Source organism: Erpetoichthys calabaricus, chromosome 3 (assembly GCF_900747795.2).
Source record: "Erpetoichthys calabaricus chromosome 3, fErpCal1.3, whole genome shotgun sequence".
NCBI classification, from domain to species: Eukaryota; Metazoa; Chordata; class Cladistia; order Polypteriformes; family Polypteridae; genus Erpetoichthys; species Erpetoichthys calabaricus.
This window is the reverse complement of record NC_041396.2, coordinates 290,762,961-290,779,555: the sequence shown is the minus strand read 5'-3', so window position 1 is coordinate 290,779,555 and position 16,595 is coordinate 290,762,961. Positions and strand designations below refer to the sequence as shown.

At 42.0% G+C, this 16,595-nt stretch overlaps 1 protein-coding gene across 1 annotated transcript in view; it reads left to right on the top strand.

Annotated features, from left to right (window-relative positions):
• LOC114649575 (tenascin-N-like) overlaps window positions 1–16,349 on the top strand; it is a 33,844-nt gene extending 17,495 nt beyond the window's left edge. The window contains exons 3-5 of the mRNA XM_028799066.2: window positions 5,880–6,152; window positions 11,173–11,252; window positions 15,872–16,349. Coding sequence (XP_028654899.2) covers window positions 5,880–6,152; window positions 11,173–11,252; window positions 15,872–15,958 — 440 coding nt within the window. The 3' untranslated portion in view covers window positions 15,959–16,349. The remainder of the gene's footprint in view (window positions 1–5,879; window positions 6,153–11,172; window positions 11,253–15,871) is intronic.
• The last annotated feature ends 246 nt before the right edge of the window (window positions 16,350–16,595 follow it).

Below are 16,595 nucleotides of genomic sequence, written 5' to 3'. Positions count from 1 at the left end.
TCCAAAATGGATTAAATTCATTTTTTCCTCACAATTCTGCACACAACACCCCATAATGACAACGTGAAAAAAGTTTACTTGAGGTTTTTGCAAATTTATTAAAAATAAAAAAACTGAGAAATCACATGTACATAAGTATTCACAGCTTTTGCTCAATACTTTGTCGATGCACCTTTGGCACCAATTACAGCCTCAAGTCTTTTTGAATATGATGCCACAAGCCTGGCACACCTATCCTTGGCCAGTTTCGCCCATTCCTCTTTGCAGCACCTCTCAAGCTCCATCAGGTTGGATGGGAAGCGTCGGTGCACAGCCATTTTAAGATCTCTCCAGAGATGTTCAATTGGATTCAAGTCTGGGCTCTGGCTGGGCCACTCAAGGACATTCACAGAGTTGTCCTGAAGCCACTCCTTTGATATCTTGGCTGTGTGCTTAGGGTCGTTGTCCTGCTGAAAGATGAACCGTCGCCCCAGTCTGAGGTCAAGAGCGCTCTGGAGCAGGTTTTCATCCAGGATGTCTCTGAACATTGCTGCAGTCATCTTTCCCTTTATCCTGACTAGTCTCCCAGTTCCTGCCACTGAAAAACATCCCCACAGCCTGATGCTGCCACCACCATGCTTCACTGAAGGGATGGTGCCAGGTTTCCTCCAAACGTGACGCCTGGCATTCACACCAAAGAGTTCAATCTTTGTCTCATCAGACCAGAGAATTTTCTTTCTCATGGTCTGAGAGTCCTTCAGGTGCCTTTTGGCAAACTCCAGGCGGGCTGCCATGTGCCTTTTACTAAGGAGTGTCTTCCGTCTGTCCACTCTACCATACAGGCCTGATTGGTGGATTGCTGGTGAGATGGTTGTCCTTCTGGAAGGTTCTCCTCTCACCACAGAGGATCTCTGGAGCTCTGACAGAGTGACCATCGGGTTCTTGGTCACCTCCCTGACTAAGGCCCTTCTCCCCCGATCGCTCAGTTTAGATGGCCGGCCACCTCTAGGAAGAGTCCTGGTGGTTTTGAACTTCTTCCACTTATGGATGATGGAGGCCACTGTGCTCATTGGGACCTTCAAAGCAGCAGAAATTTTTTTGTAACCTTCCCCAGATTTGTGCCTCGAGACAATCCTGTCTCAGAGGTGTACAGACAATTCCTTTGACTTCATGCTTGGTTTGTGCTCTGACATGAACTGTCAACTTTGGGACCTTATATAGACAGGTGTGTGCCTTTCCAAATCATGTCCAGTCAACTGAATTTACCACAGGTGGACTCCAATGAAGCTGCAGAAACATCTCAAGGATGATCAGGGGAAACAGGATGCACCTGAGCTCAATTTTCAGCTTCATGGCAAAGGCTGTGAGTACTTATGTACATGTGCTTTCTCAATTTTTTTATTTTTAATAAATTTGCAAAAACCTCAAGTAAACATTTTTCATGTTGTCATTATGGGGTGTTGTGTGTAGAATTCTGAGGAAAAAAGTGAATTTAATCCATTTTGGAATAAGGCTGTAACATAACAAAATGTGGAAAAAGTGATGCGCTGTGAATACTTTCTGGATGCGCTGTATTTTTATGGTTAATGATTTTGTCTCCGTTTGTGTTGGTGATTGCTGGGATTGCATTGCGAACTTCTTGCTTGTGGATTTGTTGAGCTAAGAGCTTATTAGCTTTCTCTCCGTGTTCATAGTAATGATGTCTTGATTTAAAAATGAGTGTCCAGGTTTTATATTCAGGCAGGGCAGCTTCATTTGAATGTGCTCTGGGGTTTGGTGGTAGTGTGTTCTCTTACCTTGCTGGATTTACTGAATATTTGCTTCTGTTCATGGTTCAATACCTTTTTTGACACGTTTTCAGTATTTTTTCATTTTTTGCCATTTTTGTTAATCCACGCCCTCTTTTACAGACGTGGACAAATTTGTCGGTACCCCTCCACAAAAAAGAAGAACCCATAATTGTCTCCAATATCACTTGAAACTGACAAAAGTAATTGGCACTCATCATCGTTAATTCAATACTTTGATTTAGAGTTTTGATTCAACAGAATAGTTCAAACAATAATACAACTGAAAATGATATTGATTAAAATGATGGCACCCTTAAGCTAATATTATGTTGCATGACTTTTAGAGTTTGCAATCCCTGGTGACAAGCGATTCCTGGAGCGCTCTGTGAGATGTCTGCTCCTGTCCATGGGTCATTTGGCTCACTGTTGTTGAGCAAACTGCTCCAGCTGGGTCAGGGTTGAAGGGGGCTTCTCCAGACTATATGTTTCAGTTCTTTCCATAGATGCACGATGGGATTCAGATCAGGGCTCATAGAAGGCCACTTCTTTGTCCACATCCGTATAAAGCTTATTTGTGAGTTTTCATGGTTCTCTCTTTGTTAAGACTGTAGATGCCCCAAGGACGAGTGGGCATCCCTCCCAGGACAGAGGTGAATTCCTTACCCGGCTGGGATGCCATAATGGAAGAATGGAATTAGTGGGAGCAATACCCGGCCAGAACACATTTTGATTCCCATTCTGATTGGAAAGCCCAAAGACGTCAGGAACCAGCAAGGCAGCAATTCATTCCCCATTCAGTCTAGATGGCAGTGTCCCTCACGTAGGGTCCCAGTCTGGATACCCTCAGGGCAGCATGGGAGTTGGAATTCGGGAGTGCAGCCCTGTAGAGTTCCCTGGGAGATGGTAGAGGGCCCCGCTGGGGGATGACCTCCATGGCTTTCCTGTAGTCTGGAAGTGCTTCCAACTGGTCACGTAACGTCACCAGAAGTACTCCTGGGTTTGCCTTAAAAGGAGCTCGCTACCATAGCTCTTGGAGTCAGAGTCAGGAGGATGTGGGCAACTCTCAACTGGAGGACAGAAGTTTTATCACGGTTGTAATGATATTTGTGACTTGAGTTGGAAAGGTGCTTTGGAAAGGAATAGAAATCTTTTATTTTATCCTAAAAGTGTGTGCTGCTTTACTGTGTCTGGGGTGTGGGGTTCTTTGGCACTCCCTCGTGGTTACAAGACATATTTCAACATTTTTTTGGAACTTTTGGCTAGTGTTCAGAATTTTAAAGCCTGACTTTTCTTCTGGGACCTACCAAGGTCTAAAGCCTTTCATTTTCCTGGAGTCAGATTTGCTATGAGATGAAATTTGTTTTATGGACTATTTTGGAGGCCTCACCCCTTTGTCTTTGTTGTTTTGTGCTGCCAGTCATTGGAGTGTGTTCAAATGCTAAATATCTTCAAGGCTGGAAAGCAACGGAATACATGTTTTTTTTTTGTTTTGTACAGATAATGATATTTCTCCTTTAGAATATCCTCTTTTAAAAAAATGTCAACCGCCATTGATTTCTGTAGAAAGAGTCTTTTCAAAATTGCAGCTTATGCTCTTGAAATTAAGTAGAAATAAGATCGGATCTTATTTTGTCTTATCCCCTTTGAAAGTGCAATTTAAAAACCTTTGTATAAAAATTAATATTGATATTTTCCCTTATAACAATTTTATTTAAATAATACTAGTGGGGGTTCGCCCCCTGCTCGCTTCGCTCGCCAACCCCATGCCTGCGCTATGCGCCAGCAACTCCGCATCTTTGCTGCTTGCATATGTGGATTTCTGTTTCACCAAACCACAAAACTTTTAATTCTCGTGGATACACCTCTTCATTGGGAAGAAACACTACACTTCCGTGATGGCGACACGAATTAGACGATCTACAAGTCTCCAATTTAAAGTTTAAAGCCAAATAATATCTCCATACTTCTGTCATATCACCTGTGTCCATATATTCGATCACTTTTCGCTTTTACCTTTTCATCAATATCCCATTGAATTTTGATTCCATGTATAGAGAAAAGCCAAGCAAAATGACACCTTTTATTGGCTAACTAAAAAGATTACGATATACAAGCTTTCGAGGCAACTCAGGCCCCTTCTTCAGGCAAGATGTAATGAAGAAGGGGCCTGAGTTGCCTCAAAAGCTTGCATATTGTAATCTTTTTAGTTAGCCAATAAAAGGTGTCATTTTGCTTGGCTTTTCTCTACATTCATAATGGCTAACATGGTACAACACCCTAGTATTCCGTGTATAGAATTACATTGTGACAACACAACATATAACTGCCCGTGAGTGAATATCGATTCTTTCTCTCTACATCAACTGTGTCTGACAATAGCATTCACACAAATGAGAAATGGTTGAACTGGGTGTGTGATTGTAAATGTTTTAGACGTAGGTAGGACTTTTCCAAATCTCTTGTTTCGTGGGACTTGAAATTTTCTCTCGCAGGATTTCACTTTCACCAAACAACAAATCTTTTAATTCTCGTGGATATGCCTCTTCATTGGGAAGAAACCATACTTTTCTGTGATGGCAACATGATCTACAAGTCTCCGACTTAAAGTTTAAATCTGAACAATATATTCAATCTCTTTTCGCTGTTCCATTATTTCACCGAGTAATAATTTCCATTTGTTTGCACTAATGCGACCTTTACTATCATTTTTTTGAGACTTTCGAATTTTCGTACTTCCATTATCTCTAACCTGCTCTGCATGTTTACCGTGCCAATGTTTTTGAATTCTTTTTGATGTTCTACTTTGTCATCTACTCTTTGTATTTTATTTCTGGCCCCAGGCATGGTTAAATCTCTTGCCACAAAGTCTTGTCTCGCTTGACGTCTAAGTGTCTCTCTGAGAAAGTCACGTCTAGTCCCAGCATTTTTTATTATAATAGAGAGACATACAAAGTGTTGTGTTTTTGTTGCCCCAGTTACGACAACAACATGTATTTCTAGAACACATTTTCATACACATGGTATAGCTCAAAGTGCTTTACAAAATGAAGAAAGAAACGTTTATATGAAACAAAAATAAGATTAACCAATACTAAATAACAAAGAATAAAGTAAGGTCAGATGGCCAGGAGGACAGAAAAAACAAACAAACAAAAAAAAAAACTCCAGATGGGCTGGAAAAAACAAAAACAAAATCTGCAGGGGTTCCAAGGCTACGAGACCACCCAGCCCCCACTGGCCATTGTAACTCAAATAAATGATCTCAATCAGTCCTCATGGTTTTCAGGCTTCACATGAAAGAAAGTAATGCAAGTAAATAGTTTGCTTGTATTGCTTACTGTTATTTAGGGTTAAATAAATAAAATAAATAATGTGACACTGGTTGAGGGCGTGCCAGCCACTCAACCCGACACAGACAGACGCAGGAAGCACATCTATAAAAGCACAAGCTTTTTTATTTTGTTTCTTCACTTGTGGGCAACGTCTTCCTTGATCCCACCAGTACAAACCCACCTAAACACAATACTCAATCCTTTCCTTTTCTTTTCTTTTCTCTCTTTTCTTTCTCCTCCACTCCTCTGGTCAAGCTTTGTCTCCCTCCTCCCGACTCTGGCTCCCCGAGTACTGTCTGCTGGCTCCTTTTATAAAGTTCCCAGAAGTGCTCCAGGTGCTTGATGACCTACTTCTGGCAGCAATTCTGGGTGTAATGAAAGAATCGCCCATACAGGCTTAGGAGCAGCTGTAGCACCCCCTGGCAGCACCCACAGATCCCAACAGGGCTGCACCAAACTCCAGCTCTCATGAAGCCCTACGGGAGTCCTAGGCAGCGTTGCAACCTGAGGTGGGGGGGGCTGCCATCTAGAGCTCCAGGGGAGGTAATGTTCTGGCCACTCTTGCTCCCCCCGGTCCTTCCAGCTTGGAGGTGTCCCGGCCGTCCACGACTTAATCAGCTCCCTTATGCCATTATGGCACTCCTTTCTGTATTTTAGCACAACTGTTTTCAAATATTTTTAAAATTAGTGTAACTGAGAGAGGCCAGCTGCTTATTGAAAACGACTATGTACATTTATAATTAATCTGTCTCTTCTCTGCCTCTTCATATTTTTTAAGCTCCGCCTTCACCCGGATGGATTACTGTTACAAATGTGGGAACCAATTTCGTGTCTCTTGTTTGGGATGCCCCGTCGGATATGTCCAGTAACTCCTACAGCTTTCTCATCACCTACTTCAGCAGCTACTGGGGACAAAGCGGCTCCACCAATTCAAGTTCCTTCTCTGCCACGGTGATGAATCTAAGAGCAGGCAGCATGTACATCTTCAATGTGACAACAGTAAATCCAACCTGTGGCCTAAGCGCCCCTTCATCCATTGCTGTCTACACAAGTAAGCCTCATTCTGAATGGCCTTCTGTTAGTCCAGTTTTGCACTGTGCATTATTTATATTAAACTGAAGGTTTTCTTTCCTCACCCCCCATAGGATTGTTGGTTAGATGGACTGGTGTGATTCCAGATTGACTCTGTGTGTGTGTGTGCAAATTTGGGTATGTGTGCCGGTTCAGGTTTATTAGACAGAAGTTCATTTGTCACCAGGGGGAAATTTGGCTGTTTACCTGAAGCTCTTTAAATAAAAAAATAAATAGATTAATAGACAAATAAATTAATATACATTATACACACACACACACTGTTATGACTAAAAAGGAAGGACATTAAAAACAAAAGAAAACCTCTGACTTGACAGTCCCAATCCCAGTGAGGCGCAATGCAGGCGTATTGCCGTTGTTATAAAGGAGCCCCCATCGCTGACACACTTCTGCTGAATGATTTGTTGTCTGAAAGTCCTCAGTGTTGGTGTGTCACAGAGAGGATGTGCAGCATTGTTCATAATGGCACTCAGTTTTGCTTTAATTCTCTCCTTCAGTGCTACTTCTGGTGTGTCCCATAACTAATCTTGCCCTGTTAATTAGCTTGTTGATTCGGTGGTCCTCTCTTGAAGTGATGTGACCAGCCCAGAACACCACACTGGCCATCACTGCATTAAAGAAGATGTGAAAGATGTCACTTATCACATTAAAGCAATGGAGTCTCCTAAGGAAGAAGATCCTGCTCTGCCCTTTCTTATCTAGTTTCTCTGTGTTAAGAGTCATTGATGTGGACCCCCAAATACCTGTAGGAGTGGACCACCTCTACATCTGCTCCCTGAAAAGTGACCGGACATCTTTGGTGCAGCAAAAGTCAATAAGGAGTTCCTTGGTGTTGCTGATGTTTTAGACATTTTTTTGCTGCACCAACACACAAAGTTATCCACCTGACTCTTCTCCTCTGTCTCATCCCTACTTATCAATATACTCCATAAGTGCAGAATCATCTGAGATTTTCTGCAAATGACATGAATTGATGTTATTTTTAAAGTCAGAGTGAAGCGATAAGGAGATAGGACTGTTCTTTGAGGCGCTCCAGTGTTGTTCCCACAGTCCTTGAGCCTCACAAATAGTGTTCTTCTTGACAGAGAGTCCATTATCCAGGACACCATACACTCATCCACCTGAGATTACCCCTTAACAGGCATGGCTGCATGTTATTAGAGGCTCTGGAGAAATCAAACAACATAATCCTCACAGTGTTGTAAGGTTTGTCCGGCTTTGAGAAGCAGACAGATAATTTCATCTTCCACTCCAAAGAGTAAACTGCATTGGGTCCAATACAAGCCAATGGCTCTTAAGTCCCATATCATGAAATCTTCTGAAAGTCTGTCACAGGAGGACTCCTATAGTCCAGGACCAGCCTCTCGAATGTCTTCATGGTGTGGGATGTGCGGTCCCTTGGCCTGTAGTCAATATCCATGCTAAATGTTTTCCTGTCACTTTATAATGTGTGAGTGTTTTAATAATGGAGATTCGGGCAAACCAAATGACTTCTTCAGTGTCGTAAGAGTGAGGCAAAGTTGAAAAATGGAATGGAAGTTTTTAACATTTTTAATACGGTACCTTTCACACCCTTCACAAGACAGAACAAAACAAATTTGACAAATGAGAGGAGACCATTCAGTCCATCAAGCCTGTTTGTTTAACTAATAGCCAAGCTGTCCCAATAGCTCATCCAGGTTCTTCTTAAAGGTTGTGAAGTTTCTTCTTCGTCTCCATGTTGGTAGTTTGTCCCACAACTGCTTCCTGGTTTCAGTTTTAAATGCACTTCCCCTTCATTTCATACGTGATTCACCCTTAAGCTGAAAGAATGTTACTAGATTTCCTTTATCAGTGCCTTTGAGGATTTTGAAGATCTGGATGAGGTCCCCATGCAGTCTCCTCTGCTCGAGACTAAACAGGTTTAATTCTCTGACTCTGTCACAGCAGGACGTGTCCTGAGATACACTTGGTTGCTCTCCTCTGAATGGCTTCATGTGTTGCTGTGTCTTTCTTGTACTGTGGTGACCACAGCTGCACTCACCACTCCAGATGTGGTCTTACAAGTGCATTATATAGACTGAGCATAACGTCCCTTGACTTAAATCTAGCAGTTTTTATGATATAACCTAACATTTTATTCGCTTCTGTGCATTGTTTAGTCAATGCAGATGTTGCAACAACATAAAACCCTCAATCGTTTTCAGAGGTCTATTCCCGTAGCTCAGTGTCTCCCATCTTGTATTTATTATTGTTGTTCCTGTTTGCCAGAGCTGGCACCACCATTATGGGGAATTAGGCATTCGCCTAGGGCGCAGATCATAAGGTGGTGAAAAACCCAACTGCACGGCTTAGCTGCCAAACAGCTGGTTGGCGCACTAATAAGCTTGGCCTAGGACATAAATTAACCTAGCATTTGTACTTTTCTACATTAAACTTCATTGTCCAGTCGTTTGCCAAGTTCTGAAGGTTGTCCCGAATTCTTTTTGCTGCCTCCTCAGAGTCTGCCATCCCTCCAATATTAGTGTCATCTGCAAATTTGATAAGTTACTAACTAAACCAGAATCAACGGCATTAATATAAATCAGAAATAGTAATAGACCGATGACAGACCCCTGAGGGACCCCATTCTCCTCTTATGTGTACGCTTTGTCTCCTGCCGGTTAACCAATTAGATATCCAGTTTTGTAGTTTACCTCTGATGCCTGCAGCTTCTCGTTTCAGAATTAATCTTTGGTGTGGGACGACTGTCTCAAATGCTTTTTGAAAGTCAAAGTCAATTCTGTTGTATGCTTTGCTTTTCTCAACTATTCCAGTTGCTTCTTCAAAAAAATCTAGAACCACTCTCTCATAAAGTCATGTTGGCTGTTATTTAGTATGTTATTTTTGTTTAGGTAATTGTCCAATTTATTTCTTATTATCCATTCATCCGTCCATTATCCAACCCGCTATATCCTAACTACAAGGTCACGGGGGTCTGCTGGAGCCAATCCCAGCCAACACAGGGCGCAAGGCAGGAAACAAACCCTGGACAGGGCGCCAGCCCACCACAGTGCACACACACACACACCAAGCACACATTAGGAACAATTTAGGATTGCCAATGAACCTAACCTGCATGTCTTTGGACTGTGGGAGGAATGTGGAGCACCCGGAGGAAACCCACACAGACATGGGGAGAACATGCAAACTCCATGCAGGGAGGACCCGGGAAACGAACCTGGGTCTCCTAACTGCAAGGCAGCAGCGCTACCCACTGCGCCACCGTGCCACCCTTATTTCTTATTATAGTTTCCATAATTTTGCATAGCACAGACTATAGACTCATTGGTCTATAATTAGTAGGATCCATTTTGTCTCCCTTCTTGAAGATTGGAGTCACATTTGCAAATTTTCAGTCCTCAGGTGTTTCTCCTTTCTGAAGTCTTCTCAAATTTGCCTAAAAGGGGATTAGAGATGATGTCTTTCATTTCTTTCAGTACAATTGGTAAGATCCCATCAGGGCTAGGGGTTTGATTAGTCTTCGGTGTATGGAGGACTTATTGTGCTTAGTGGGACTGTGTTGTGCCTGTGGGAAACAGGGAAGGATTTTCCCACGAGGTGAAGAAAAAATAAAAAAAAAATATGTGTTTTTATAAGTGCCTTCTGTGTCAGGTTGACAGGCTGCTACACCCTCTACACTTGTCACACTACATATTTTTTATTATTCAGTATGAGCTAGAAACTAACAATGCTTCATTAAGCCAAAGATTAGACGTTCAGGAGAGCTGGATAAAGATGGGCCCCTCGCTTGGAGAGGGAATGTGAACTCTTTGGCAGTAAATAACGGTAGTAAGCATCGAGCTAGTGGGGAGTAAGGACAGGCCTTGTCAGACAGACATGATGGACACAGAGGGGTTTGACACCCCCTCAGTTAAGAAATATTGGTAGAATTAATTAGAGGCAAGATTAGAGCAGTGAAATGATAGGAGTCAGATGAGGATGAATAATGGCTTATACCAGGGGTCCTCAATCACGATCCTGGAAGGCCGCAGTGGCTGCAGGTTTTTGCTCCAACCCAATTGCTTAATAAGAAGCACTTATTGCTCAAGTAACACTTCTGTTTCACTTTAGTTGTATCGTTTGTTAAGATTTTGAACCCTTATTGCTTATTTTAGTCTTAAACAGTTGTAGTCTTGGTTTTAATTGCTCCTAATTAGCAATAACAAGCAAATGACAAAAGAGCAGTTCTCCATTTAGTTTGTTACCATTTACACCTGTGTGCATTTACCAGGCACTACTGGGTTTAATTAAAAACTTGGGAGGAAAGTGAAGAGAAAAAAGTGAAGGACTGAGAATTACTCTATCTATTTTAGCCATCAAATCATTTGGATGATAAACTTAGAAAGGGGAAGAAAATCTAGGATATGAGAATTACCTGACATAGGAGAGTTAAAGCACTAACAAGCCATGAAATTACATTATTGGCAAGAGTTGCTTTCTAATTAAGCAACTGGGTTAGAACAAAAACCTGCAGCCCTCCAGGACTGTGATTGAGGACTCCTGGCTTATATGATAAGAATTGTAATAAATGTAAGAGATACCCTAGGGCTGCTTGCTCAAGTCATCTGAATTGAGTCTGTATGTGCGCCGTATAATAAAGTCTGATTCTGCTGCCTGTCCTGAGACTCCGAGTGCCTTCATTGGGGCTAAGGGTGCCTGTGCCAGTCTGCTTCAATAGATGCTGGTGAATTTAATTTGGGAGTTTATACATACGTGAGCTGAAAAAAAATGTCTGAAGTCTATAATGTAACTCCATTGTATTGGTGCCTTGGAAAAGAAAGAATTTATAGCCCACCAAGTTCAAAATTAGGTAACAAGAAAACTTAAATCAGAGGATGTAAAAACAGTATGGATAATTAAGAGATAAAAAAGCACATTTGGGCACACATGCAAATGGCTTCTTCTTGCAATGCCAATCTGTGAACCATTTAAACCTTCATTTCTGCTCTTTTTAACAGATGCCACCACAAAAATCCTGCTTCTAAATGTCAGAATGAGCTCCAACAGGCCTTGCACCAAAGAGATGATGCGAACCTTGGTAAGAAAATAGCAACAACGATACAATTCTGTCTGTGTGGCACTGCTGCTCGTGCTTTCCTAGGCCTGGCAGAAATGCCCCCTGCTGCTGGCTGCATGCTCTTCCTCACCACCACAGCACTTGTAATATACATCTATATAATTCTAAATCATCTTCTTCGTCAAAGTCCTCCAGTGGCTCCTCATGCCATTGATTTCTCTATTAGTATTGAAGTGAAATGACCATACAGAGAGAATCCACGGCTCACCTATGAATAGGGGCCCCTGGCATTGTGCCAGTCTTTGACACCCTCAAAAATGTGCCTCTCTTCAGACTGATTCCCTGGCCTCTCCTTCTGCTGTCCACCTCAATGTTCAAACTGGCACCCGGGACAATCAGCCCTGTGATAGAAAATCCATACTTATAAAATGAATGGAAGGAGAAATAAACAGAAATGTTTCATATAAAACAAATCTACTTTCTTTTATATACAGTGGATTAAGACAGCATTCCGAAGACTTCGCTTCCTGCACACTTTATTGTGTTGTAATTTTAAATGGAAAAATTTGCCATTTTCGCTCATCAATTTTCACTCAAGAACCTATAATGGCAAACTTAAAACATGTTTTCTGAAAGGTCTGCAAATTTATTTAAAACCAATTAGGCAGGACCTAACTTGTCGATAAACCTGAGTTTTGCTCGATAGCAAAATTAATTTAACAAAAAGTGTCTGTTTATCTGTATGTCCTTCCAGTTGCTTGCTAGATAGACAGATAGATAATAATAAAAATAATAATAATAATTCATTACATTTATATAGCGCTTTTCTAAGTACTCAAAGCGCTATCCACACAGGGAGGAACCGGGAAGCGAACCCACAACCTTCCACAGTCTCCTTACTGCAAAGCAGCAGCACTACCGATAGATAGATAGATAGATAGATAGATAGATAGATAGATAGATAGATAGATAGATAGATAGATAGATAGATAGATACTTTATTAATCCCAAGGGGAAATGTCATTGTAAAAGATATCGTATCACAAAAAAGTTTAGTAATAAAATGCATTGCCTTTGTCTTTTCAACAGATGGCGTATCAAAAACATTAACATTGCTTTTATGAATCCAAAAGCATTGCGTTTGTCATTCCAACAGTTGGTGCATCACAAACACTAACACTGTTCTTACAAATCTTAAAATAAACGGTACATAACACATGCATGTATTGCATTTTTCATTCTAACAGATGGTGCATCACAAACACTAACACTATTTTTACAAATCTCATACCAAATGGTACATAACAGAGACATATACATTGCATTTGTCATCCCAACAGATGGCACATCACAAACACTAACACTGCTTTTACAAATCCCATTCCAACTATTAGTAGGAATATTGGTAACAATCTGGTTGAGTTTGCAAATGATACAAAGTGTGGACACCTGGGGGGCACACAGCTCCCCAAACGCTATTTTCTTCTCTTTTCCACCTCCACTCCTCCCTCAAGTCTTGTTTGCTTCCTCCCAACCGACTCTGGCTCTCTGAATGCAGTGAGCTGGCCCCTTTAATAGAGCACTCGGAAATGCTGCAGGTGTTCCACAATCTCCTTCTGGCCGCACTTCCAGGTGTGGCTGCAGCCCTGCAGAGAAGGGCTCAGCCATTCTCCATGTGCCCCCTGGCAATGGCCATGAGCCCCTGAGAGTGCTGAGGTTCCATGCTCCAGCCCTTTGGCACCACAGACAGCCAAGAGGGCTGCCCTCTGTCATCCCAGGGGAGGTATTGTCCCATGCAAGCTCCTTCCCCTGGTCCTTCCTTTACGAAGGTGTCCTGGCCGGGTAAGAGTCCCGGCTGTCCATCACACAAGATAGGTGGATTGGCAAATAATCTGGAATCCGTTATATCATCACAGAAGGACTTCAACAGCACACAGGCTTGGGCAGATTTGTGGCAGATGAAATTGAATGTCAATAAATGTAAAGGAAATAAAAATGTGAGATTTGAATACACAATGGGAGGTCTGAAAATCAAAAGTCCACCTTATGAGAAGGATTTAGGAGTCGTAGTGGACTCTAAGATGTCGACTTCCCAACAGTGTTCAGAAGCCATTAAGAAAACTAACAGAATGTAAGGTTATATAGCACCTTGATGTGTGGAGTACAAGTCACAGGAGGTTCTGCTCAAGCTTTATAACACACTGGTGAGGCCTCATCTGGAGTACTGGGTGCAGTTTTGGTCTCCAGGCTACAAAAAGGACATAGCAGCACTAGAGAAGGTCCAGAGAAGAGCAACGAGGCTGATTGAGGGCTACAGGGGATGAGTTATGAGAAAAGAATGAAAGAGCTGAGCCTTTACAGTTTAAGCAAAAGAAGATTAAGAGGAGATCTGACTGAAGTGTTTAAAATTATGAAGGGAATTAGTCCAGTGGATCGAGACGGTGACTTTAAAATGAGCTCATCAAGAACACGGGGACACAGTTGGAAACTCGTGAAGGGGAAATTTCACACAAACATTAGGAATTTTTTCTTTACACAAAGAACCACAGACACTTGGAATAAGTGACCAAGTAGTGTAGACCAGGCATGTCAAACTCACTACCATTGGTGGGCTGCTTCAACTGCCATACGTGCGTCAGCGGGCTGCACTGTAACAAATACTATTATACAAAGTTACTGTAGCTTTCTTTCCAATACTGAGAAGTTTAAAGAAAAGCAATTTATTTCCATACAATCTCCATGCAACAGCGTACAATTAGAGTCTTAGTCTCTTAGCTAGGTCCTTATATTACTATATTATATTCATTATTGTCCTCACAGGTGGCGCAGTGGTAGTGCTGCTGCTTTGCAGTAAGGAGACTGTGGAAGATTATGGGTTCGCTTCCCGGTTCCTCCCTGTGTGGATAGCACTTTGAGTACTGAGAAAAGCGCTATATAAATGTAATGAATTATTATTATTATTATATTATATTCATTGCTTACTGTATATAGGAGTCTTACAGTGTGAGATTTATTTCTTTTGTCCTGACACTTGGCATCTCTTGTTAGTAACCAGTTCGTCAATATCAGGCTTGAAATCTTGTACAGCTGCAACTTTTATGAGGGATGAAAGGTGCTCGACGGTAAGTCTTGAGCGATGTGGGGTTTTGGTAGCTTTCATTAACGAAAACAATTGCTCATAAAGGTAAGTGCTTCCACACATAGGCAATACTCTCGATGCCAACTTAAGGATCTACATATACGAAGATGGCAGGTAAACATACAAGCCTGGCACACCAACTTCATTGTATTTTGCCTTCAGAATAGAATCTGACTGCAGTTCAATCAATTCCATTTGGATATTCTCAGGCGCATTCTCAACGTTGTGAGAGTATGGTGACGTAAACAGCGCAAAGTCCTGTTCGTGTGAACTGAAATCACGAAAACGCTCACTGCATTCATTGCTCAGTAATTCAAGTTGGAAAACAAATCCTCCAAAAATCTAATTTTACTTTACTAAGTTTACTTCAAAGTTTATATTGTAAAATAAGCCGATATGTAAAAAGCCCCCTGGTCTACACTAATTTTACAAACTCAAAATCACAAAAATTTGTTAATAAACAACTCACCAACTTCTCGTGTCCACTTCAGATCTTCAGCTGTAGTCTGCGAGCTATTATTACTCGTGATGGTCAGTTCTGCCCAGTGGCCAGTCTCAGCAGCCCAGCCAGTAGCGGCTCTAGGCTCGTGGCGGCCCTGGGCAGAGAAAGAATCGGTGGACCTTCGCCCGTCCATTGTGGACACTGCATAGCCGCCTCGTGCTCATGACACGCTTCTATATGCGCGTGTCCATAACTTGAAAATCAAGTGGCGGCCCATGATATTCTCATTACGGCAGAACGTTATAATACTACATATAGCTTACTGCTGTGACTTGAGCGACATTAGTAAATACAGCGTACTAATTAACAAGAAACACAATGTTTTTCGGCCACATTGCCGTCAGCTGTGTTGTTATTTTCTCTTTCTGTTTTATATTCAATATATATTGGCATGGCGGCCCTGTGCAGGTGCACAGTTTGCACATTCCTAAGGCCACCCCTGCTGCCAGGCTGCTGCAGCCTAGCACTTCAGTTGTGATGTCGTGGCTCATTAACTTTGGACAAGGCTCGTTGCTATACTAGCAGATGATGTTTCCGGTACCATAATGCCATGGGAAAACGCGCTTTTGTCAGAAGGCAGAAGTAAGAAAAGTCAATAAGTAACACCGAAGACGCAGAATGATTCAATCACAAATGATAGTAATCATTTCGTACAAGTTTAGTGCTAACTAGGATCTGTCATGCGGGCCACACAGATTTCTGTTGCGGGCTGCATACGGCCCGGGGGCCGCGTGTTTGACATGCCTGGTGTAGACAGTAAGACTTTAGGGACTTTCAAAACTCGACTTGATGGTTTTTAGAAGAATTAAATAGATGGGACTGGCTTTGTTGGGCTGAATGGCCTGTACTCGTCCAGATTGTTAGAATGCTCTAATGTTTTTGTTTTTTTAAGAGTGCTGCAGCCCCCAGTGTGAACCACAGATCAGAATTACAAAACCTTTTCCATATGAAAGCCTTTCAGAAGGTGTCAGACTCACCTGCTTGTTCCTGTCTTTTCAGATCGGGAACAGACTGAACTTGCTGTTTGCTGACATCTACTGGACACTTGGGCGTATGGAACAGAGATGTTACGGAACACCATTGTGAAGAGACTTCGAGAGACATTTGCCTGGTTTGCTGCTATTTAAAGAGAGTCCGCTAATTTACCAGAATCCCTTTGCGCCATCATGTATGAAGGACGCAGTCTCTGAAACCCTTTTATCCTTCCCTCAGATCTGTCACAGACGTCTCTTTATGATTCTTAGAAGGTCTTTATTGAAATCAAGGTAACACTGTGGTGAAAGAAGCCACAGCCACGCCCCTCTCTTATGACATCACTACGCACAAGTGGCTCCTATTGGTGCATCACAAAGGACAGCTTTACCTTTGGATTGCTACCTTGCTTCCTATGATGCTGATTTCCTGCTGTCTGTTTTGGTGAATGATCACTTCTACCTACAGAGATAGAATTTTGAAATAAACACTTGATTTAAAAAAAGCAGAGACTGTTCAATTTGCATATTTTAAGTGTTTGTCTATATAATAATTTATTTATATCACTTCAAGGCTCCCTGCTTCCATAATTTCTGTCTATGCTGCTTATTGTGTATAGTGGTAGATATCGACTGTGGCCAGTAGGTGGCCATCTGGCCCTTGAGCTGAGCACACCAATGTGCTGCTTCTTCAGCAGAGTCAGAAATGGAGTCGGGGCTCAAGACTGCACTGGTGAGGTCCTCACGTTTGG